This window comes from Falco rusticolus, chromosome 1 (assembly GCF_015220075.1).
Source record: "Falco rusticolus isolate bFalRus1 chromosome 1, bFalRus1.pri, whole genome shotgun sequence".
NCBI lineage: Eukaryota > Metazoa > Chordata > Aves > Falconiformes > Falconidae > Falco > Falco rusticolus.
In genome coordinates, this window is record NC_051187.1 from 122,802,252 (window position 1) to 122,827,115 (window position 24,864).

The 24,864-nt window shown below is 39.9% G+C and overlaps 1 protein-coding gene across 3 annotated transcripts in view; it reads right to left on the reverse strand.

The window, feature by feature from the left end:
- The window catches only part of STOX2 (storkhead box 2), a 77,093-nt gene continuing 52,229 nt past the window's right edge, over positions 1-24,864 (reverse strand). For 2 of the 3 annotated variants that reach the window (XM_037398972.1, XM_037398985.1), the window contains exons 2-4: positions 19,945-20,097; positions 10,440-12,705; positions 1-5,821 (exon numbers count right to left, since the gene is read on the reverse strand). In XM_037398972.1, coding sequence (XP_037254869.1) covers positions 5,752-5,821; positions 10,440-12,705; positions 19,945-20,097 — 2,489 coding nt within the window. In that variant the 3' untranslated portion in view covers positions 1-5,751. Of the gene's footprint in view, positions 5,822-6,910; positions 12,706-19,944; positions 20,098-24,864 lie in introns of all 3 variants that reach the window. The other variant, XR_005106039.1, reaches the window with a different exon arrangement.

Below are 24,864 nucleotides of genomic sequence, written 5' to 3' on the forward strand. Positions count from 1 at the left end.
TATAACCAAATGTTATTTAATATCTTAAAAAGTAACACGATCCAAAATGGATATTTCACACAACACTACATAAACAACATGAACACAATATTACCATATGGAGGGACTTTCAAATATAGACTTACAAAAATCCCTGTCCTTTTTTTTCCTTTAAATTATTATACTAAGCATGACAAGTAATCATCATTTACAATATGGTACACTGACACAATAAAAACCATGTTACAAATGTGCTGTTATAAATCAGTAACGTTAGGGAAGACATTTCATGAACTGCAATTATTTCATATGAAATACTATACAATATAAACAGAACATCCATCTTGGATGACCTTTACAGCAACCAGAGACCAAGTAATTTTTTTATTTTTTTTTTCAGTGCAAACACATTTATACAAGGCAGTCTTGGCTGCAAAACTCCCTTCTAACATACAGTAAGTCCCACTTGCATTTATTAACTCATTTAAACCTAATGCAACAGCCACATTCAGTCACTCACGGAAAATTACCTGCAGAATTATGATCCCTTCAAACGTAAATCTCCTCCACATATAAAAGTAACATCTGCGCCAATTACTCCAAGGGCCCTTTCATACTTCTGGGTGGGTATCCTTTGGGTGGCTCGAAGCGCTAGACGACACGGGGGCAGCCCACCACCCGGCAAACAGCCCTTCCGCGGTGGGAAGGGGTGCTGGCCGTCAGCATCCAGCATCCCGGCCGGGCGGCTGCGCGTTTGGCCGGGGATCAACCCAGGCTGCCCTTCCAGAGCCAGGTGCCTGCCTGTGGCCTCCTGCTCCTTCTCTGCGTTTAGTGTCTCGGGGTCGGGGGGTGGGGGGCGGGGGAGGACCACGGAAACCCTCAGCTCAGAACTGAGCTTCAATGGAGTTTGAACGACCCGTTCCCATCTCCGTCAGATCCGCGGGAGACCAGGGGCGTTACGCCAGATTTACACCCGCGTAACTGAAATTGACTTTTAGAGCGCCGCTATAAAAGAAGCGTGAGAGTCCCGTTTTCTTCTAGCACCAGCTTGGCTTTCGGTGGGTCCACTGCATGCCTCTCATGCAGTAAGGATGCACTTTACTTATGCTGGGGGGAACATTTTAGATATATACCTTCTTTTTTTATTTTTAAAGAATTAGTAAAAAATAGAACTTTTCTCTCTAATACTGTACAGTTTTCTTCAGAAGAGCAAAGAGAATTGTAAACTGTAGGTGTGATACCAGATTGGGAGAGCTATTTGCTTTCTCAGCACGAGAATTTGAACGACTGCATTGGGAAAAGCTCTGCAAAATGTATTCGAAAAACAAATCTTTAATTAAAGTAACGGTTTCCAAAACCATCGCTGGCAGTACTGATATGACTGAAAACTTGGGTTGGTTTTGGCACTGCTAATCCAAGAGTCTCTGCAGGACCACAGAGTAGTTTCCCTTCCTACTCAAACCCAACGCATCAAACTAATAACTTCAGAGTATAAACCATAAGCACTTTGGTTAACTATTAAACTGACTCCAGTAACGAAAGCAACTGGTTAATAAATTAAGTCTGCAGACTCTTAGCCTTTGTTTTTTCCAATGTGCCTGGACACCAGCTAGGGTCAGGGAACTCTGCCCACCTCACAGGCTCCCGAGGCTCAGCTGGTACCACCTCGAGCGCTCCGAGGCCCTTGGGCAAAAAGGCATGACTTAAACGCAAAGTATTATCTGTGTTCATGACGGCCTCCGAGTACCCGTTTGCTTGTTCTCTTTTCTAAAAACAGCTATGGCTGGCAAGCGCTTAGGCCATGGTTTTCATTAAAATATTTGTTTTCCAATACATTTTGCTTCTTAAAGTCGAGTGAACATCGTTTCGCGTACAACGGACGTTTTACGGTGGTGCAAAGAGTCAAATGGCTAATGATGTCTTACTAATTTTAAACTGAAATTTTTAAAACGGCAAAATTAGCTCAACTGATGATTGTATATTAATTTGCATCAGGATAATGGTACTAGGTTTGCTGAAAGAGGTGTTCATAAATTGGGATTTGTATATAAATGTGATCTGCTTAGGTTCAACTGCCACTTTCTTCCTTTGGTTTTTGGAAAATTCTTTCCTTCTTCCCTCTTGAAAGGTGGCTTGTTGCAGCTGGCTACTTTTCAAAAGCCAGCTTAATTTTTCTTGGAAATTTGCCCACGTTCCTTGAACAATAGGCACATACCTTGAGCAGGGACCCTAATACTGCTCCCGGCAAAGTCAGTTAAAAGGCTGTTGGTAATTTCTATAGGAGCAAGTGTTTCAGATGCACACAGAGAACAGAGTGCGTATCATTAAAGGAAGAGCTGATTTAACACCCTTGCCAGTTCAGAGAAACCATGACCTGATATGTTGACAAAGATGGAGGCAGAATAGGGCCCGAAGTATTTGAAGGCTGCCAAGAAAATACCCAGAGTGTCTTCTGTTAAACCCCAAACTGTCAATCATATTTCACAGACTGTAGATGTTCCTAATTTGCTAAATTACAAATACATTTTTCAAGTTCTACCAGGCAGAAATTTTAGCAGTAACTGGGGAGAGGATGCAAGGTTTCAGCCTCCCTTTCACTTTTATCCCAATCATGCAGCCCTGTCAAAGTCTTTAAGTGACTCATCTGAAAGCCAGATTGTTAATATTGTAGAAGGAAATTGTGGCAATGGAAACATGATGACTTTATACGCAAGCATTGACACACAAGAGAACGCCATGACCTAATGCTTCAAAGTTTTTAACCTTGCTTTGTACAATACACTTTTCATGTTGCTGCATTTCATCAAATTCATGGAGGTAGTTATATGTGTAAAAAAAATTACCATAAAAGTAACATGTTGTATTATAATAATACATATCAAGTGTGCAAAATGCCGACAGATTTGTGTTGACCCTTTACAGTTGAACACAACACAGATTCAACCTAATCTAACTCTGTAAACCTTTAAATTGATACATTAGAAGAAGAATGATAGATAAGCAACCATGTAATACAAGGCTATGATTTCATCAAAGGATTAGGGTGACATAAAGCACTCAAGCTCCACTCTCGTGGTTTTGTTACCAGAACCTCAAGATGGAATTTCCTTATATTCCATTGTTGATTTTAAAAGGAAAAAAAGGAAAGAAAAAAAAAATAAAAAAGAATTCAACATTAGAACGTTTCTATTTGAAACTTCTGTTTACATTCCATATTCCAAGAGTCACATTAATATTGGTACAATGCCATGTCAACATTAATATGACATTTATGTTGTCTGCTGGTCTCTGGGAACTTTAGGAAATAACATACTATACAGTTTGTAGATATATACTATCGTATTTCGTTGGAATTATGTCTTCTGTACAACCAGCTGCCTGCATAAATTCTGATTAGTTTATGACAAACAAATACTTCCCCCAAAGGTGAAATTTGTTTTTGCTGTTCACATTTTAATACTGCTGTTAGTACTTCAGATCATCACTGTAATTTTTTTCATCATTTCGACATTTTTATTTACTGAATTGATACATACTACTGATGTCAGAGCTCATCTCAGAAACAAAATCACAGTCAGCCACTGCATAGTATATGACAATTCCCCACAAAAACTCTGACTCTACAGTTCGCATGGAATAAGTATGGCTGGAGTTACATACTGAATAAGAAGATGCATCATGCAAAGCATTATATGGTAATTAGAGCACATCTTGGAGGGTATGATAAGGCAGAAGGCTAAAGGCCAAGTGACTTTGATAACCAACCAAAAGCACAATAATTTCCTTTATGTGCACTGAAAGGTCTTATTGCTCCTATGAAATGGAAATTATACACTGAAACCAAGGAAAACAGACCCGTGCATTGACTGGGTTCTTGACAGAACTGCAAACTGATTGTGTCTAGAGTTAGAAAGCTGTTTTGTAAGTAAATGAACTATAACCAACTGTGTAACATAAGGCTTAATCTTCAGTAAAGACTTCTGATGACAATAAAGAACACGAGTGAAGCTCAAATGACTTTGTGTACAGAGTAACACATGTCACCAGAACCTGATGAAACTACTGGTTTTTAATATGTACAGTTGGGTTTCATACCTGTGTACTACAAGAGCTAGACAATGTAAACGTCCCTTTTCTATGCAACAATTTGGGCTGTTGAACATTTTAGCATCTTTATTATTCTTCCACCAATTTGTCTGTTCTGATGTAAAGAAAAAAAAAGAGTAAAAAAAAAAGTGTTAGATTTGTAGTCAGTTTGTTGCACTACCAGGCTGCATGAGTAACAGAGCAGAATGTGACCCTATACCTAAACATTACTCTTGGAGTTTAACTATCCTTAGAAGTTACTCTGCAGTAATTAGCACGGCACTAATTACTTTGGAGTAACAGTTTAGGGGAGAGCAATTAGGATATACCATACCTACAGAATTCAGATTTCTACTGCCAACCATGTGGACACATTTAATTTCTAGAAACTAGACATGTCCATAACGTGCTAAATTGCCAGTAACATCCACTGAATAAAAAGGCCAGAAGTTTATAATTCTCTAAATTTTGTTCTCTGATAATCACTACAATGTATGCTATTTTTAATAGCCTAATTTAGGCACTCTATTTAATAAGCTACATAAAATAGATTTATGTCCTTCCACTAGAAAGAAATCAATTCTTCAGGCCATACTTGTCACCTATATCATAAAGAATATTTTTGTTCCAAGAAATTAGTTATCCTGATTCCTATATTAACGGCAAGTTGCAATACCAGAAGTGACACAAGAATTAGATAATCTTTTGTAAATACTTGATTTATACTGAAGACATTTGTTATATTTTGTGTCACTCCAAGTTGTGGCTCCATGACAGTTATAACTTTCCCTTCCCTCCCCACTCCCCCCTCTACGCAAAGGCCCACCTCCTTATTTGTGACTACGGAAGGTCAATTAGCAAGTCTCAGTAAGTAAACATCTCTCATACTTTTGAAACACAAGAGGAGAAAGCCACCTCCCTTCCCCACCCTCCACTCTTAGAAAAAACCAAACCAAACCAAAACCCAAACCTCTTTTTACTCACTTAAACGGGTATTTGCAAAATTGTGTCACAAAAACGCACAGTGAAAATGACTGATTCGTACTAATAATTCACAGATAGAGCTGAGGTCATCACTTGTCATGTTTGGCATTGTTTTTCCTCATGGTGATCCTGGCTGGTTACTTTCAGCAGTGGCTCAGTTTTTGAAGTAAAAAACGATCAACTCTGCAGCAGAGTTTAGCCTCTGACCAGGGGCATCACACATCTGTGGCATTTTTTTAAAATGAAGTTGGCAACTGCATGGACATTGAAAATGCAGATTACACTTACAGTGTCTAGACTTTCATATATGTGCTCAGTTACAATTAAGTGAAGCAAAAAGTGTACATATTATCCCTACTGCTATTCTGTTGCTACAGAGCCGCAAATGTGAAAAGCAATACCTTGAAATAAAGATTTCTTTGTTGCCCCTAGTCTATATAGCAGCACAGTTTAAGTATACACTAAAACTGTGGTTGAGATGCTTTTTCTGTTTTTCCCCAAAGATGTAAACGTCAGTCCCAGTGTCGTAAACTTTGCTGTATAGGATGAGACAGAAAGATCTGAGGCAGGACGGCTGTCAGACACTAGTGACAGAAGCTTGCAGGCAGTTAGCAGGTTTCTGCAGTTTCTCAGCTTCACTTGTTGGTGGGTCTGCAGTGGCTCGGAAGTTGAATGTTGGGCCTGCGCCACCATGTGCAGGGCTCAGAGCAGGGTTCTGACGCCTGTTGCTTTCAAACAATACTTGAAGTGTTGGATGCCGGCTCTCACGAGTCTAGAACGGAAAAGAAATATATATACACACTCATATATGACATGCCCATATATCTATGACCAGACAGGAAAGGAGAATAGAGTGTTTTATAACAGGCTTCCTGTGTTTGTAGGGAATGTCACCTCAATGAACCATCTCATTTGATGGTACGCATACAGCTCCTCCAAAAACGGGTGCCAGAGGTACTCAGCAGTCACCATACTGTAACACAGGTATAGCACTAAGCAGAGCTGAAGCTGTCACACAAACTGTAAGCTGAACCAGTATTAAGCATCTGGATTTTTCAACCGAGGAAATAGCTTCCATCTTGCACATGGAGCATGGTGATTTTCTTTCCTGACTGGTGCCTTTTTGCATGAAGTAAGTTCATCAAATCAGCTCTGTAACTAGGCAGAGCTAGGACAGCAATCATGTAACACAGCTTCCCCTGTTGTCTCCTGTTCTACCTATGTCTTCGTACACAAAATATCAACAAAAAATGCTCCTTTACATTAAACCCACAGTGTTTCTAAGCACAACACTTCAATTTTGCTTTGCAGCCGAGACAACCGCAACCTACAAGACGCTGAGAAATCTCAACTGCCTGGTCTGTGATCACGCCCTAAACAACTAGTGCTGCTATTTCATTCACAAAACGGACAATACTCCTTTAGTTCTAACAGGGTTTATCCACGGGAGTGACAGGACACTTAGCACTTTTAAGGACTAAAGCCTTTTAATGGTACATCTCATTATAAACGCAGAAAAGCCTGTATTTTAGTCTACAGTTCTTTAAACCTCAGCCAAGATATGCTAAGGCTAGATTTACCACTACTACTGTTTTTGTTTGCTTTTCAATTTTAAAAACTTTTGATCTCCAAATAAGGTGTTCCCGTGCAGAGAGAGATCTGGTTTTCAAATAGCCATGTGGCCGCTGGTTATGTATCCTTCACCTGTATCTCTGCTGCTTTGCAAAATGACATCACCACTTGCTATGGAGATGTTTACAGAGTACGTTTAGAGGACTGAATGGGTTTGTTAAATAAGCACTAGAAACAAAGATACTAATGAGAGAGTTTCACAGTCAGTTTAAAGTCAACCTAAATTTACCTGCTACTGAAAGGGGCAGCTCTTGCCTGCCTTGTGTGACCTGACCCTGCCACATGTTCCTGCTGCTTCCCTAAGCTGAGCCTTGCAGCCAGCAGATCAGGGATCGCTCTCAGTTAAATACTAGCCCTATGAAAAAAAAACCAAAAAACAAAAAAACAACAAACAAACAAAAAAGATTAGTGCTAGCATCAGGGGAAGAGTAGGAATGCACAGCTTTGGACGTGGCAGGGGAGAAATGTGTCACTGCATGGCACAGGGGAAGGAAGAAACACCTTGTTTAGTCGTAGGGCTGATTTAAATCATCTTAACCTGACTGAATCTGGAAAACCAATGATGCTTTTAGAACTCCCACAGATCTTTTAAATTGATCAAAATGGCACTGACCATCTTCTGCCAACTATCGCTTTATTGTCAATAGTTCCGAACAGCTACGGCGGGTGACACACATAGTAAGAGATCTCTGTAAGCTGCAATGCTGCACAGGGCACTTCTGTTGCTCTTTTTTTTTTGATTCCTCTCCCTCTGCTCTTTAACAAAAATAGATGCAACCTTTGTTTTTTAGAGATCGTTCAGTATTGTATCATTCTTTACGGGACCACCAATTCCAGATCTTCAAACATTTTCAATTCTGATATTACAAACTGACCATTGCAACACGTATACACAAAGACTGCAGTGAGAATTTTCCATGCAGCATAATGCCAAAATTAGCCTTTTCTTTAGGTGACAAAAGAGCAGCAGTATTATATAAGCTTTAAAAATAAAGGAATAAAATTACTGTTGACAGCTAACATCTGCTATATACAACTTGCATAAAAGCAAAGAACAAAATACTGTGAGGCTGTTTTCTCAATGGTGATGTGTTCACGAATTTTGCACACAATAAGCTTTTGGTAAATGACCATTGCAAATCTTTTTAACTACGTCCTGTTTTTTTATTTTCTAAATGCCCCTTGTCACACTTTAGAAATATACTTCTTTCACAGTGTGGAACAGGTAATTTTGATTCCCCAAGCAACACTGCACACTTCAGTTTAAATAAAAAGATACTACCACACCTCAGGAAGTCGAGAGTTACACCATCAGCGGAGGCTAGAAGAATATACCTGAGAACTATCACTACATGCACATCCTGCTCTTACATTCTTCCCCAGGCATCTGCTAACGGACACTGTCAGATCTAGGTGAATCTTACCAGATGGATGCTGGATGGCCTTTTTGTATTTCCTGGAAAAGGGCTGGGGAGTACATTTTTCATTATAAGGTAGGAAAGTAATAACAGCATGGTAATTACAGACAAAGGGCTGAATTCACCCTCAGCTCAATTTATTTTTATAGACTTATACCAAGGAGTGACCAAAACTCAGCAAAAGCATCCAATTTAATCATCTTGATGCAAAGCTTGTGAAAGCGCCTTTGAAATATACAGACTATATACTGGTCTTATAAAACAAATACACAAGAAAACCCTACAGAATGTTGATTATTTTTTTTAAAAAAGCTTACTTTATGTGGCCTTCCCAAACCCCAGACGTTTCTTAATAAGTAAACAGTAAAATAATAAAAAAGGGATGTATGGAACACAATCATTATTAAAAGCTGCTTATCTGTTTCCTTTTTGATCTAAATAAAGTGGTATAGCAGCACTAAATCCAGTATGCTTGCCATGTTGTGTCCTCTTGCTAGCCAAGTTTAAGATTAACATCAACAGAAATTTTAGCTTTTCTGTAAATAATTAGGAGAGGAAATGTCTGCCTTTGCATTAACCAGAAACGCAAGCTTGATATGCAGCTGGCATACAAGCAGTCCAAGAACTGATTTTTATCCTGTTGACATCCTATCCTGGAGGTGAAATGCACGCTGTGGAGTAAGACAGGCTGAGCAAGAAGCAAGCACTACCGTATGCTCCCCCACAAAAACTGACTGCAAGTATAGCACTTCAACTAAAAGAAAATACATTTTAAAAAGGACAGCGCAAGTAGCCTCTTACAACATCTGTGTGCAAGAAAAATGCCAAGCATCTGCAGAACAATCAATAACAGGAACAAATTCAAAACCTTTTTAGGTTTCTTTTTTATGCTGGACTCGGTGTAAATGGTATAATTCACTCAAATTATTTTTCAAATATTTTATCCAGAAAAATTACACATATGTTAAAAGCTTGCTCTAGTTGATAATCACTGCACGCTGCAGCAGGCCCAGTAACTGCTGCTTTGTCATTGACATCAAGTGGGAGTAGCCATCAAATCCAAAGGAATTTATTCCAGAGTGACATGACTTTAACTGAAAATGAAATTTAGTCCTGTGTAAGAGCAGGAAATCCTTCACATGCCTTCCTGAGAGCCTTTGCTACATATTTGAAAAGAAAAATAAGTAATTGTGAGGAATAAGAACACCTTTTATGGGGCGAGGGCTTGAGGGGGGCACAGGGAAATGATGACACACCACCAATAAAAAAAAAACCAAATCCCATTTTCTTTCACCTAATACAAATCCAGTCTTGGAGGTTTTATTTTTAAACACAGGCAATAAATAATTTAAACTTAAGTAAGACACTATAAGAGAACTACTATTGTAAATTATTTCTGTGTTCTTAAGAGTCATTGTTCTGAACTCTGATGGGTTGCTATCCAGGGCAAACAAAACCAGTCAAGCTCCATTCCAGCAGGGATCTAGGACTGCCAAAGGTCAGAGGGAGAAAGAAGGTGGCTCGAGTGAAGGGTTCTTAACCCGGAATTAAGGTTGTGAACTCCCCAGGACAGGGAACACACCAGCAACTCTGTCCTCCCTACGCCTGCAAGACTCCTAGCACACCGAGACTTCCACGGTGTCTGAGACCCCTGGAACAGAAATGACTAACCAGCACCACCACACGCAGATATCTGGACTCTTTTCCCAAGTATCTGAGGCCAGGCACTCCTCTCTCTGCTGATGCAGCGCTGGGTCACTTCTGAAGTTCAAACATCCTGAGCACTTTCAGCCTTGCAGGGGGAGAGGCTGTCCCAGTCTCACCAGTTTGGAATGGTGATAGATACACTTCCAGAATTTTTGAAGAAAACAGACAAAAAAGCCCAACCCCAAAACAATCATCATATTTTGACTTTTTTTTTGTCTGAGCCAAAGATTATGCCACCTAGTCATGTCTAGTCTTCCAATTAGTCTTGATGATATCTTAGAGGGAAAGGGAAGGGGAGGGGGGGAGTATGCAGGTGCTCATCCCTTCTACTCTAAAGGCAAACGTACGTTTAACACAGAAAAAAAAAGAAAAAAAAAAAAGGATACAGGGATGTTTTCAGCAAACAGAAAAAGAACTAATACAGAGTCAATGCCGCAAATGGTCATTGGTTGCTCATGGTATGGTAGGAAGCCCCCACATCTGAATAGCAGATTCCAGAGCTGTAGAAAACAGTCTGAAAACGTGTGAAATTGTTTAATACAGCCCTACGTTCTGTCACCAATATCACACACACACAGAGCTATAAACGGAACTTTCTAGTCTGTAAAGCTGCAATGAATGTGACAGTCCTACCGTGGAGAGTTGAACCCGCTGTCCACAGTAATGCTGCTGCTGTCCATGCTGTCCAGGCGGGCCGAGTGGGTGGCTCTCTGGTTGTTACTACTTTCTGTCTCCTTTGGGGTGAGAAGAGTAAGGTTCTTCTCAAACTTTCGCTGTAGATCCCTCTCCTTTTCTCTCTCTAGGAGCCACTGCATCGTGCCAACATCATCCCTGTTCTTTTCTTCCTCAGCGTTTTTGTTGGTTCCTTCCTCTGAGTCATCATCATCAGACACGTTGTAGTAGTCAAAGGAGGCCTCCTGGTTCCCAGTTGTCTCTTGCTGTCTCTGCGAAACAGGCATGACTTGTGCGACTGAGGTTACCATCGCTTGCTCAAGTTTCTCACATCTGACTGGCAAGGTGTCAGAGGGGGGCTTCTGATGGGGCTTTAGCAGGGGTGTGCTAGACTTATGGTAACTATTCACCGAAAGAGTGTTGTGCAGAGGTTTAAAGAGCGTATCCTTGCTAAATATTTCTTTCCTTTTATCAAGGCTGCTTGATTCAGTGCTATGGTGTTGAACCAGCCGCCCATTTGCAATCACCTCTGGAGTTTGGCCAGCGACCGCTGAACTGCTGCTTGGGCCCTTTGGGGACTCCTCTTTGTGCACCCCAGGCTCCCTAGCGATATGTTGAGACTGTCTTTCTGTGGGAGTCATTTTTTTGAGCCCATCTGTCCCCGTCAGCGTATCATGATCCTCTTTATTCTTTCCCAGTGGCGATGGAGCAGTAAGCACAGTCTCACTGGATGTGTTGCACTGAAAATAGTCATCGACTGCAGATTTTGCTGTGCAGGAGTTGAGCTCGCTATACGATGGCAAATTCTCTGTAGGCTTGCTTTGCTCCAACAGGCTACAAGAACTGGGGGTTTCTACAGTGCCACTAGCTATTTCAGGGATGCAAGTCTCTTTGTAGCTTGCAGATGAAATCAGAGCCCTTTGATGACTGAGCGACTGAGATGGCCTTAAGGTACTATCGTCAATGTAAGTTTGGCTAGTTGTTTGGTCATCTGGGCTACAGCCTTCACCAATATCTTCAGGTGTGCCTAGAGCAGCCGAGCCCAGAGGTCCCTTGGAGTTATCCATGGATCTAGACCTTTCTTTAGCCTTACTGGACCGCTCATTCCTCGATCTTCTGTCCTGTGTATGGCTGTGGCTCCGATGGACCTTGGAGTGGGAGCTTCCCCTGGAAGGTTCAGGGAAAGGCATTTCAGTTCTTCTTTTGGCCAGCTCACCAGACACATCCCACTCAGGTGTCATTGGAAAGTGAGATTCAATCATGTTAGGATTGCTGTGCATGATAAAATTATCTCCCTTGTGTTCTATTATAAAACAGCCTTCCCGTGGGGATCGAGTCAAGGGATCATAGAACTCATACTCCCTTTCAGCAGGTATATCCAAATGAGAGCCATCTGATGGGTCTCCTTTGGACACCCGAGTCTTGCTGTGTGACCTCGACTTCCCATGAGACTTTCTGTGATTCCTGCTCTTTTTACTTCGTCCACTGTGGTGAGCTGAAGATCCTGCTTTGCTTCGTTGAGCTTTTTCTTCTTCAAGTTTCTTCATTAGTGCAGTGTGCCTCATGACATTTTCCACAGTCAAGTCTGGGTTAATGCGCCTGATAATCTCCATTTCTACCTCTCTAGGTATAGTGGTAGGGGTGTCCTCGTCCCTTAGCGGCCACTCCTCTGGAGGAAACTGGGCAGAGAAATTTGCCAACTGTTTTGTCTTGTCCTTCTTAAAACTTAATCGGAATAATTTGAGTCCAAATTTCTTAGACTGCTTTTCTACATCCTTAGGCTTTGTGAGCGTCTCTGCTTTGTAGGAAAAATTGACAGTACTTTTACTTTTCTCAGTAGGTGGGACCTGACATAACGAAGGAGGACAGTATGAGTCTTTACAGTCTTTTGCTGATTTCCTCTGTAGGGTAGATGCATGCATGCTGTGCATGTCTTCTCTGCAACAATGGCAGGAGTCGCAGTGGTTTTTGGGTAGTGTTCGGTCCCTGACGCATCCCGAGGTGGAGGGAGTTATAGTTCCTTGTTGCGGAGAGGTACACTGAGACCTATCAGGTATCCTCTCATCCAAATGGTACCATTTACTGTTAGTTCTTATGAGAGATGGTGTTATAAAGTACGTTTGCGGGGTTACAATGAAATAACCATCCGGAGTTGGATATATTTTCCTCTCCCGTACAAGCATATTCAAGGTATGTCGAAGGATTTCTGGACTGGGTGTTGGAACTCCTAGAAATGACAGGAAACACATATCAGGGAGTGCATAAAACCGTGCAGGACCCTCTGGTTCCCCCCTCCCCAATAAAAAGCTTTTTTCCAATGTGCAAGCCGGAATATGCTGAACAAACAACTCCAGTAAAGCACTTTGTTAGGCATTCTCTTGTCTGTTTGTTTTTCCACTTATCTCCTACACTTCAAATATATCAATTATTAATTAAATAGAAAGGAGGCCATTAATGGAGTGTTAAAAAAAAAAGGAAGGAAAAAAAAAGAAGAAAAAGGAACTTCTCGTCACTTCTGTTGCACAGGTGACCTTAAGCTACAAGATGAAATCACTGGAAATCAAAGGGTGTCAGGGGAAACATTTCACTTTTATTCTTCTTCCAACCAAATATTTACATCCCAGTTCACCAGAACTATTTCTTATAATGCCCCGTCATGTATAAAACAGTGGTTATTTGTCACTTTGCATGCCTAAGTTGTTTTTCCACAGAAGAACACTACACAGAAAAAAAGCATTCCCCCAAACTACCCCTTTATCACAAACCTGACTGAACTGACTTGTTCTCTCGTTAAAACATGTTTCAACTACATCAGCTGCTCTAAAAAAGACACCCCTTCAATGACATAGTTCATCTTGCCCAAACAGACTCTTCCACGATGCTGCAAGTTACAGGTTTAGCTCCTAAAAATGTGCTTCTCAGAGTTGCCTGCCTTCCATGTGAGATGTGAGGGACGCTACCTAAATGCACGTATCACATACTGAAAGAGGGACAAGTATGACGACACTGCATCAATGCCACAGTAGCCACATGTTGGACTTGGCATTGTGAGCACGGTCCTTCTCACTGCCAGTACTCCTGCTGGGTTCAGTGGTGCAGGACCAAGTCTTCAATACTTTATTAGACAAAATCCCAAGTTAGCATGCTGTGCATAGGAATAAGTTCCACCCAGAAATAAGGAAACAAGAAATTTAGTTCACAAGCTAGTGTAAAAAAATCTGCTTATGCTGAATAAGAAATAAAAATCCTTCAAAATTTTCAGTGGAAATAGCTATCTTCAATCAATACATTTTTTTGAACTAAAATGTATTTTACTTTTAACTTAATGCTTGGTACTGACCTGGTTTACATTTTTAAAACTAGAGATTTTTTTTCAAAAGTTTGGATGGTCTATTTTGAACTAAAAAAGTTAATTTTGTTTACTCAGGGCCTTAGTTTGCTTTTCAACAAAACTGATTTAGGAAAAAAAAATAATTATCAGAGAGTACCTTAGGTTGGAAGGGACATCCTTAAGTCATCTGGTCAACACCCCTACTCATAGCCAGGCCAGCTTAGATCAGGTTGGTCAGGGCCTTGTCAAGTCAATCTCTGACTATTTTCAAGAGCAGAAATCCCATGGAATCACGCATGCAAAAACATTTCAGCAAAGTATATGCTTTTTACAAAAATACTTCGAGTAAAAATCTCAACCAGGTGTACCTGCCACAAACACAGTATCTTCAGTAGCATATAGTGTCTGGTCACCAACTCTTCTCCCACATGTCAAATGCTGAAGCCTGCAAGCTCACTGATCTCCTTGTGTTAGCAAACATGAAGATGACAGCAAGGGTTCTGGCACTATGCCCAACACCCCGTCAGAAGACTAGCGACAAGGAATAGAGAAGTTGTACCAACTCCTTGACTCACACTCTTCCTTGCTACTGGGTTGCAGGCAACATAGTAAGTATTCTTATGTCTAGTTTTGAATGCTGTTTGAATTTAGAGACATGACCGTACCGCTCACATCCAGTAGCATCTGTAACTAAAAATCTTGCTATGGAAACAGCAGAGTGTTAGGAATAACACGGACACATGAGTGAAAGCAGTTACAACAGAGAAGGTGTCAGGGATGAAGTACACGGGGGCAGTAAATGTATTTCATGCATTGTCCACAGAGCTGAAAGACTGGGGCCCGTCCAGACACAGTAAGTAAAGGAGGTAAAGAAAAGATAAAATTTGAGAGAATAAATGAGACTTGAAAATTGGAAAGAATATGCAAATGAAAGAATCATGAATAAATGAAGAATCATGAATATGCATTTTATCCCCTTTTCACGTGGGTGTCCTAGAGAGTAACGAAGACCTCCTGAATTGCTGCATGAGCAAGCATGTCAGAAATAGCAACAGATGGGAAAGGCAGAAATCTGGAGTGCTGTGGAAAAAAAGGACTACCCCTCCCTAGCCCAGAGTCCTAAGTATCTCTGGACTGAAGGAAACAATATGCTGAGCTTCCCCGGGATTGTGAGGCAGAGGCAACTGGAGAGCAGGCTGCCCTCCACATGATCTTTCACTAAAGCACAGGAACACAAAGAGTGATTTTAATTCCTGCAACAACCAGTGGTCATCATCTAACCTCTTCCTTCCTGCGGTGGAGTTGCTATGTCTGCTTGTACACCACCCCTTTTACATTATGCCTTGCACCACTACAAGTAGTGGATGACGCCAAACTCAAGCTCATGTGCTTCTCCATCCTGTGTTGAAAATGCACTGCATGATCCAATCCTGGTCCAACTGAGATGCATTTGCTGTGCTGCAGCCAGCCTCTCTTCCTGCCTCTACATAAACAACCTGACCAATCCATTGCATTTTCCACGAGCTTACACGTAAATACCTCAACACACACCTATCTTCGTCTGCAAGAACTCGGTTGGTTCTTCATCCTTATTTTACTTAAAGACTTTTCGTAACATACTGTTTCAAAAACATTGGAACAGAAAAGAGAGGAAAGCATTCTCCTGGGAGTTTACAGGAAAGTTAGGAAAAGAAACTGAAATAGATCTTCTGACGTTTTACACTGACTTAGGCAAAAATGCGCTCCAAATACATGGGAAAAACAATAGTATGTATTTTTCACCCAGTAAACCATAATGACTGAAATGTGTTGGGTAAATGAGTCTCTAAACACCGGATGCACAGTAGTCACATTCATTGATTAAGTCCTGTGAATAGGGAATGTGCAGATAAACACCAAGAAAAAAATAAAATAATAGCGTGCCTGGGCAGTCAATGATGCTGTAAAGTTAATTGTCAGCCGCCTTCTCTGGAGCTGGAGACTATCACTTTTATCACTCCCAGCGTACGGTAGATCCCTCTGGTTCACTAAGCCAGCAGTGATGATGGCGGATGCAGATCTTTGGAGCTCAGCATTGCCAGCTAATGCCAGCTATGGGTTTTGTTCAGATCTCTTTCAGATACTCACAAAAGTACAAACAGATCCAAAGCTACATTAGGCTTTCCCGCCTGATGGACGGGAGCAATGACACTACTCTGGCTCCTATTGTTGCTATTTAAACACACATTTCCCAGCTTTCTCAAGCCTTTTCTCTTTAGAGCAACCTGCCCACATCATATCTATATGTAACTTACCCCACTGCATTCAGAAATCTCCTTATGGTCTCCCCTCCTCCATTAAACAGGAACAAGAGGAAAAAAACCAGTAGTTTAGAGGCTCTAGCATATAAAATACTGCATGACAGCAGTGGTGTTAAATTTAAGATTATGTAGTGGTTTAATAATTCAAAAGCAGAAACTGTCTGGACACTGCATCATCAGACATGTACATTTTCTGCATCTCAAGAGAGTCTACTATGCCATCCACTGAGCTTCCAGACAGAAGATTATGTCTTGTTTGCTGCTCACAAAGAACACTGACCTAGAGTGAACTCAGTTAATCTAAGACACTTAAGTGCTACACAGACATTTCACATATTTAAAGAGTGAACAGTTATGAAAGTGAATGTCAGAGGAATTTGCCAGCTTTCAGTAAACTTTGTTTCAAAAGCAACCTAGTCCAACACACATGTATTTTCTACACTGAAATTTTGAACACCTTAAAATTATTTTAGTAAGTACATGGACAAAATCAAGGGGGAGGGGAAAAAAAAAGAAAAAAAATCCTTACTAAAAGCAGCATAGACTAAGGCTTGATGTTTTCTTCAGCCAGGTTCATACAGATAAGAGGGTCTGGCTGCCAAACACAGGAACAGAGGTTATATTCTTAGCTCCTTATACTGGATTTTGAAGATTTACATTTAATGTACAGGATTTAAACCACGATCAATAAATTACAAAGTGGGACCATACGAACATCTCATTGTTTAATTCTAAGTTAGAATAATGGGAGCACGTGCAGCAGGAGCCCTCTTGCTCTTTTAAAAACCTGACAAATAACAAAAGCCACAAATAAGAAGTGCATTATCATTACAAACTTCTTCAATAAACTCATGAAAAATACATCTGAAGTAGTATTTAAATGGTGTTAAATCTGCTAAAATTATTTTCTCCTGAGCTGATGCCAAGGCTTAACAAGGGATAAAAGAAATACTCTGATTGGCTCATGAAATACTAGTTAAGGATGTGGAGTGGTTGCTATGTGATGTTATAAATAATTAGCATACCTTATTTCAGATAGAGCCATGGCCCAGATTTATGCCTGCACAATGGCTCAGCAAACTGGAGGGCTAGCCTGCAAGTGTAAGACCCTGTACTGAGGAAAAAGGTTTATTATTCTTAGGCTGTTTGAGAATAGCATCTGGGGTTTTAGGAAATCTATACATGCCATGAAATGCAGTGAAGCATCTGTTCATCAAAACACAAAACAACATAGGCAGACAAGTGCTGCTACAGGGTGAGATAAAGAGAGGTTACGTGACAACGAGATACATCTACAATGGTAATGCTCTCTTCCCTCTCAGCGCATCAGCACCTAATTAGGAAAAATAAAGTATCAGAACATGGGAGGACATCAGGTATTTTAAAATAGCTAAAGTGAATACAAGGGCTCAAAAAGCCACAGCTGATTTATGAGAAAGTTTGAGCAGACAAAGGAAAAATAATCATTCAGCACAAGAAGAGGTTCTGTTTATTGGAAAGGACAAAATTTTGGATAATCCTCACACACTGAGAGAACATGTATTTTTGCTATGTGAGAGAAAGGCATTTTCCTAGAGAGGGAAAAAATCTGAACAAAAGATGGATTATTCCCCGCTGCCCCCCCAGTAATTTTCTTTACGTTTTGGGAAGTGAGGTAGGAAAAAAAGGCTCTCCTTTTTTTAAACTCAGACTTCAGTAACACACACACGTTCATGGCTAGTGGTAAAAAAAAGGCAGCAAGAGACTGTGTGCTAACTTGCCTCAGGCTTCTTCCGAGCAAAGTCTACAAAATAATCCAGCCTGTTGAATTATTTTTGATGTATGGTTCTGTCTAGCAAGAATAGAACAACACACCAAGTCAACTGATAATCATGCTTACAGGAAACCCAAGGGATGCCATCAATAAATTATCATTTCCATCACACAATAATATTTATATAAAAACAGATAGAATAATTGGAAAAATACTTGCAATCTGTGGAATTCTTCTAGTATATAGTTATATAGAAAACACAACTTGGCCAAAAATAATCAAAACACATTAAACTGGAATTATAATTGTGAACTTTGCCTTTTTTGCATTCTACTCTTACAACTTCTATTACTATCTCCAAAATTAGCCAAGTATACTGGAAAAAAAACCCAACTCTAATAAACAAAACCACAAATTGGGACAGAAAGCCAGCATTTACAAAATATACTTGCAGTATTTTTTCCCAAAGTGTAATTATTAAATGTCAGACAGAACTGTTTATTCCAAACACAGCTCTCAATCCAGAATTTTACTTTAAAATCTCAGAATTTAGTACCAGTTACAGCAAAATCCCTATAACCTTCGAGGCTTTAAGTAACTCGTGCTCTGAAATGTAAGCAAAAATACTGTAAGATATCAAAACATGGCTATGGTTAGGCTGCCTAGATGAGACAGATGAATCAGTAGTTTTCCTACTGAAACATTTTTAATTAGCTGCTTTTCACAGCTGTAAAAGAGGTACAATAGAGAAGTTTCTCAACTATTTTAGAAAATTGCAAACTCAGGCACAGAAGCGTTAAATATCTTGCCCAGGAGCATGCAAAGCAGAAGTGAAAAAGTTGTGCTCTCTTAAGCAGTAAAGCTCTGCCCAACGCTTTCACACCACACTTTTAGATGCTTCTACAAGATGCATTTTGCATGGTTCACCAACTCCAGATACAGAGTGCCACTATGGAAGCAGCATATTAAAGAGTACATTCTTAATATAGGTTTCCTTTTTTTTTTTTTTTTTTTAATGTTACAGTATCTCTAAGCCAAGATATTTTTATTTTACCATTTAATAAATATTATCAAATGCTGGAAAGAGTATCTTCTGAACAGTACACCAGCATTTATGAACACAGCAAGTGTATCTGGTTCTCCAAACCTTTTGGTTGTGGAGTGAGTTGTCAAGTTAAAATAAATAAATCGATTTAAAATTTTTTTCAAGAAAGGGCAGTACAGAAACCAAAAGCCACAGCTGCATCCAAGAAGGCTCTGAAAACCCCTGGAAACCAGGCTGACAACATCCTTTCAGTTTAAATATAACCTCTCCATGAAACAGGCATATCATCATCATTGGACTCTACTACTTGCATCAGGCCACACTAGTTTTGAGAGCCTGTTCTAGGAGGAAGACGTGCAGTATGTGGGAAACCTGCTCTTTAAGAGAGTGCTCTACACAGAGACCTCCATGAGGTTATCTCTGTGGAGACTGAGACTGGATGATGACACTTGAACTGGTTGACCGATGTCAACAGAGCTTTCACAAGTTAGTTTACAACTGGCTTGAAAGCCACAAGGTGGAATACGTCTACTCTGGCTGTGACATACGCTTTTGTTCTCTGTAACAACTAAAGAAGTCTTAAAACTCTTTTGACTATGATGATAAAGAAGGTTATTTTATGAGAAAAATCACAAACAAGCTTATTCTGATACCAGCCTGAAAAAATGAAACAGGTCAATATAGTTCGCTGCTTAGTACCTCAAGTAATTTTTTTAGTATTTACAAAAAATCAGGAATTAACCCTGCAAAATGCATCTCAAATGAATAGCCCTGTAAAAGAGAACTCAATTCTCTGTATGTTTAAAAACAAAGAAAACGTTGTAAGATTAGAACCCTACAGCTTCCTTTCACTTTTGGGTAGCACCTCGGGATTAATAAATATTCCCATCTGGAAGAGTGAAGAAAAACAGACTACCCAACATTGAAACTCCCTCTTTTAAGAAAGCCAAAAAGATTAGCAACCTTTTGGGTAGGGAGTAGAGATTCTTTAACAGACATGCACCCATCTGACCAATGATTTATTAATGTCCAGTTACCTGGGAAGCAGGTTGTTAGGTGCTCCATTAGTGCTTCTTGTGTGACTTGTTTTCGGGCAGAGTTCATTGCTGAGATGGCCAGGCAAAGGATTTCCCCAAGTGGAATAAACTGTGACTGACTGATGGGAGACATGCTGATGGGTGATACATCACCTGTAAAAAGACAACAGATGTGCAATGAAGCATTTTGTTTAAAAGTCTGCTCACAGAAGAAGGATGTAGAGATACAATCAGAGAAGATGCATACAGCTCTGTAGTCTTCATACTGAGCTAGGGAAAAAACTCTTACAATGGAGAACCATCCAAGAGCTTATTTCAAAACTTAGACATGGTGAACTTTGAAAAATGGGAGTTATGCACTATGCAGACATAAGTTTCTCAAAGGGTGCAATAGACAGATTCAGAAAAATGAGAAAAAATTAGCACTTATGGTTGCAAAACCTCATGCTTGAATATACTACTAGGTAACTGCACAGAATAGTTGAATGTATTTCTCTGGACATAAAAGAGGAGATTTCACTTCCCTTTCACAGGTCACCGGTATGGATCACCCACCATTTCCACTTGACAGAATATTCTTTATTAATAGAAACAAAGATCAGGAAAAATTTTGCTAAGTTAAAGCACAGACACTCTTTAGAGGCACAAAAGCATTGAACACCTAAAGATTCATAGCCTGAATAAAACTCTCCCGGATATACAGTCAAATGTCTTTGTACAGACCATGTATTTTTTAAAAAAGAAGTTTTAATGATTCCAGGATGGCCTGAAAATTAACTTTGTTGCAACTTTTCTCACATAGCCTTTAAACAGATTTTATTAATACATACTTAAAATAAATCACTGAATATCTTCAAAATTAAAAATTATAGGAAAAATTACAGTTTGGTAATACTAGTTTGACTACACAAATACACGTGCATTTGAACATACTTTATGTAAGTACAGAAATGCTTTTAGATTCTGCTCTGTACCTCCTCTTGAACTGGTAATGTTGCTGCCTTAACTCTCAAATTACCGACCTCTGATTTAGTGTTTAACAATATGTTAAACAAGTATGTGCACAAAGTTTAGGTCAAACTGACCCACCCTCTCAAGCAGTTAAAACTGATGAACGAAAGGACTTCCAGGCAACCTTGGGAAACAAAGAACACCGTTACCTCAATTACCCAGAAAGAAGCCTCCAAGTGAGAAAGTTCTGGCCAAGAGGACACAAACCGATAAGGTGTTGCAACCCACAGAAAATCAGTTGCGAGTAATGGTAGTAACGGGAGAGCATGACCTCCAGCTCAAATAGCCCCTCTGCCCAAAAGAGGGCAAACCCCCACTTCGGGAGCATGCCCAGCTGGTAAAAAACCTTCAGCAGTGCTATCTGAGGATGCGCACTGATTTGCATCAGAAGCGAGACACTTGGATCCAATCCTGTTCGTGAACAAAAATGAATATGTAATATGCTATGAATATGCAAGCACTCTGCTGTGTGTAACGGGTACCCTCGAGTAGCTTGGTGTGTGTGTTAGGAGGAAAGATCCCGCATGCACCCTGTGCTGCAATAAACCAGCGCTGGCTTTCTAAACTATCATTTGGTTCGGAGAGTTTTCCTGGTTACGATTTTCGGTAACAGGAACAGTTCTCCAACGATCCCAAATAGAAGGAAGCAGCAGGCTAAAAGATTTCCTTTACCAGTGGGAAAGAGTAAAGACAGAACAAGTTGTGCTTGACCACGAATCCATTTCTGGCTACAGGTCAGTCAATAGCCAGGGATTAAGGTTCACCTAAATGGCTTTGAAAATCACCCTATTTATGCTGTCACAGAGCAATACCTTGTGATTAAATCAGGGATCAAATTACTGGAAATTAATTCAAATTCAAACTTTCCTACACAATTTAGAGGATCTGTTATTTGCCCTATTAATTCTAAATTCCTATTATGTCTATTAAACAGGAAGAGCAATTTCTAAAATTGATTATCAAAATGCATTTAACCTTGCATTATACCCAGCACTTTGGAAAAAAAAAATATTGGTGGGAGTAGCAAATTGCATAACCACTTCAGTGAGACCTATGAGCAATATTTTTCAATACACCAGCTGTACAAGCTGTTGTACAACAGTGATACACATTACCCAAGACACAATAATGATTTAAAATACACATTTGTGCTATACTGTCTTCTGATTGCTTCTGCTTAATCAGGCCTGACCAGATCAATGCTGCAATCCCAACACAGCAGCATTCCTCCAGCTTCACCACAGTACACCGCAAGATCCTCCTTTTTGTTATCTGACCACAGAACAATGCCCTTAAAATACAAGCTTTTCTGGATCTTTTTTATTCATATACACCTGAAAAGTTCCTGCCACGTGCTTTACAGACAATGGCAATCAAGAAGATTGTAGGCAGTTTACAGGGAAAACATAAGAGAGAAGCTTTCACATGACTTGGGAGCAAACACCATTTGTCCCGTCATCATTTGAGAATGGAAAAGAACACCATAGTTATTATATTACTATTTACTAATAATTATACCTGCTGTCAACTTTAAACTTGTTTATAGATGAATCTTTGTAATCAGCCACAGAAGTTTAGCAACTTTGATCAACAGTCACCATGCACTTTACGTAGAACAGTTTCTTTAATGAGTAGTGTAATGTCTAAAAAGCATCAAAATTATAAGAAGTGTACAGATTTAACTAAGCAATTTAAGAAATTACTGTCTTTCACACAGAGATTATCTGTGTCATGGGTATGTATCCTTGTGAGCACTACTAAGTTCACTTCAGTGCAATGTCATACATTGCACTCCTTGAGATTCAACCTTATCAGTTTCACCAGGCACCGACATGGGCTCCCTGAGTAGCTTTAAGGGCATCCAGGTGAAAGGCAGTAACTTCCTCATTTGTTTTATCTAGATCATCAAAGACCTGGCAATTTCTTAAAACAAAGCACTGTCTGGCAAGAGTATCCTTCATGTCTACTCCCAGCCATGTACTCACACTGACATCTACGCAGGATGGGAGTGCAGGAGGAGACCTCTTTCTTTCCCTTGCAGCTGGAATGATCCACTCACAGCTAACCAGAATGGTATTTAAGATGTAAGGAATGGGCCTTAAAATCATAATCAGCTTCCTGATGGGGGAAAGGGACTGGAGGAGAGTTACACATGAAGCCTAGCAAGTGCTGCTAACTGACGTAGGTTTGCTCTGCAGCCTCCCAGCTGCCCCCAGAGGGATCCTTGGACAAGAACTCAGTCACCCCCAACTGGGAATTAAAACTGGCTAAGTAAAAGTTAAGGAAGTTTACCTGGATTTTAGTAACCTTGCATTTGCACTAGCTTTCCTTTCAAAGTAGGCCTCCAGCATGGAATTGCTTTTCTAGGTTAGCGTGCACAAAACACTCAGTCTGCACGTCTGACCCCTTCCAGCTGTGCTCGTCAACAGGAACAAGCTAAGAGTTTCCACCAAAATACCAATTACACTTCACATAACTCATCGATATAAAACATTCAGTATCAGTTCCTTAACGTTAACACTATCTCTAACAAAGCACGCTACAGTTAATATGCTAAGGTAACATACATCCTGCTTGCAAATATTTGGGAGCTTAACAACCATTTAATTAACTACAAAACCTACTATAATACTCCATTAAATCATAATTTAAATGGCCTTAAATGCAATAGAAATGGCCAACAAATACTGGTTTTTATGAGAACTTTTATTTCTGTTTCGTAAGGTACTACTGCCAGTTAAGCCTTATTCTTTTCCACTAAATGCTTTTCAACCTTCTTCATTTTGACAAGGGAACTCTTATTTCACCTCTGTTGTGCCAGAATTACCTCCATAGCTTGCTGTCCATGGCTGTCTGCTGGAGAAAATTACTGGCTCTTGATTTAAAAAGGCTAGCGCACATCTGTAAAACTTTCAGCAGACCTACTGATAGAAAGCCAAAACCCTCTCGCTCAGAGAGGCTCTAATTTGCCAAGTTTTATCTTAGCTATCCCTATGGCTCTGGGAAATTACAAGCACTCTGTGGCTACAGTTAAGTGAACAAACTTCTTTGATGCACAACAGCAGAAAATATTTTGCGCCTATGATTTAATATTTCAACATCAGTTATGCACATAAATACTGTCTAGCCTGTTGAACAGAAGGTTTACAACTTCTTTAGAAAAGATCTGCTTAAAAAAAATCAAATATGCTTTTTCTAATTTTTTTTGAAGACCACATCACTTACATAAAACATCTAGCATATGGCTCCTGTTAGCTCTGACTGATGCTTGTCTCAAGCATCTTTCTTTTGAAATCAAATTACTATCCTTGACTTTCACATGTTTATGTTCCCAATTAAATGACAACTGGAGCTCAAAAAAGCAGTTTTCACCAGCTGACTGCATGTTTTGTTTAAATATGACACACACACACACACACACATATATAGTTTTAGCTCTGTTTCTGCAGTGTCTTTCCAACCTTTTCTCTAAAGAATTTATAAACAAAAAAGTTTTCCAGACTTCTTGTTTTAAGTGGCACTCAATTTTCAAAAAATGTCTAAGCATGTAACAAACTATGAATGGGATTTGTCATCATCTATGCCTTGGGGATCTGTAGCCCTACCCTGTGGAAAAAACCCCAATTATTGTTACTTAGAACAAAAGATTATGTAGCACGTAAAATAAACACTTAGCTCTTACGTAGCACATTTCTTCAGTGGATTTCAAAACGTTCCAAAAAACGTAACCATAACTATCCTTAACATGCAGATGAGAAAGTGATGGTCTGTAACAGAGCTGGGAATGAAAGTTGACACATCCAGAACCCACACCTGCCAGAACCTTTCCTGTGCCAGTTTATGTAGAGCCTCTGTTCTCTGAAAGTCTGGGTACCACCATCTTGAGAGAAAATGAGATAGACAATATTC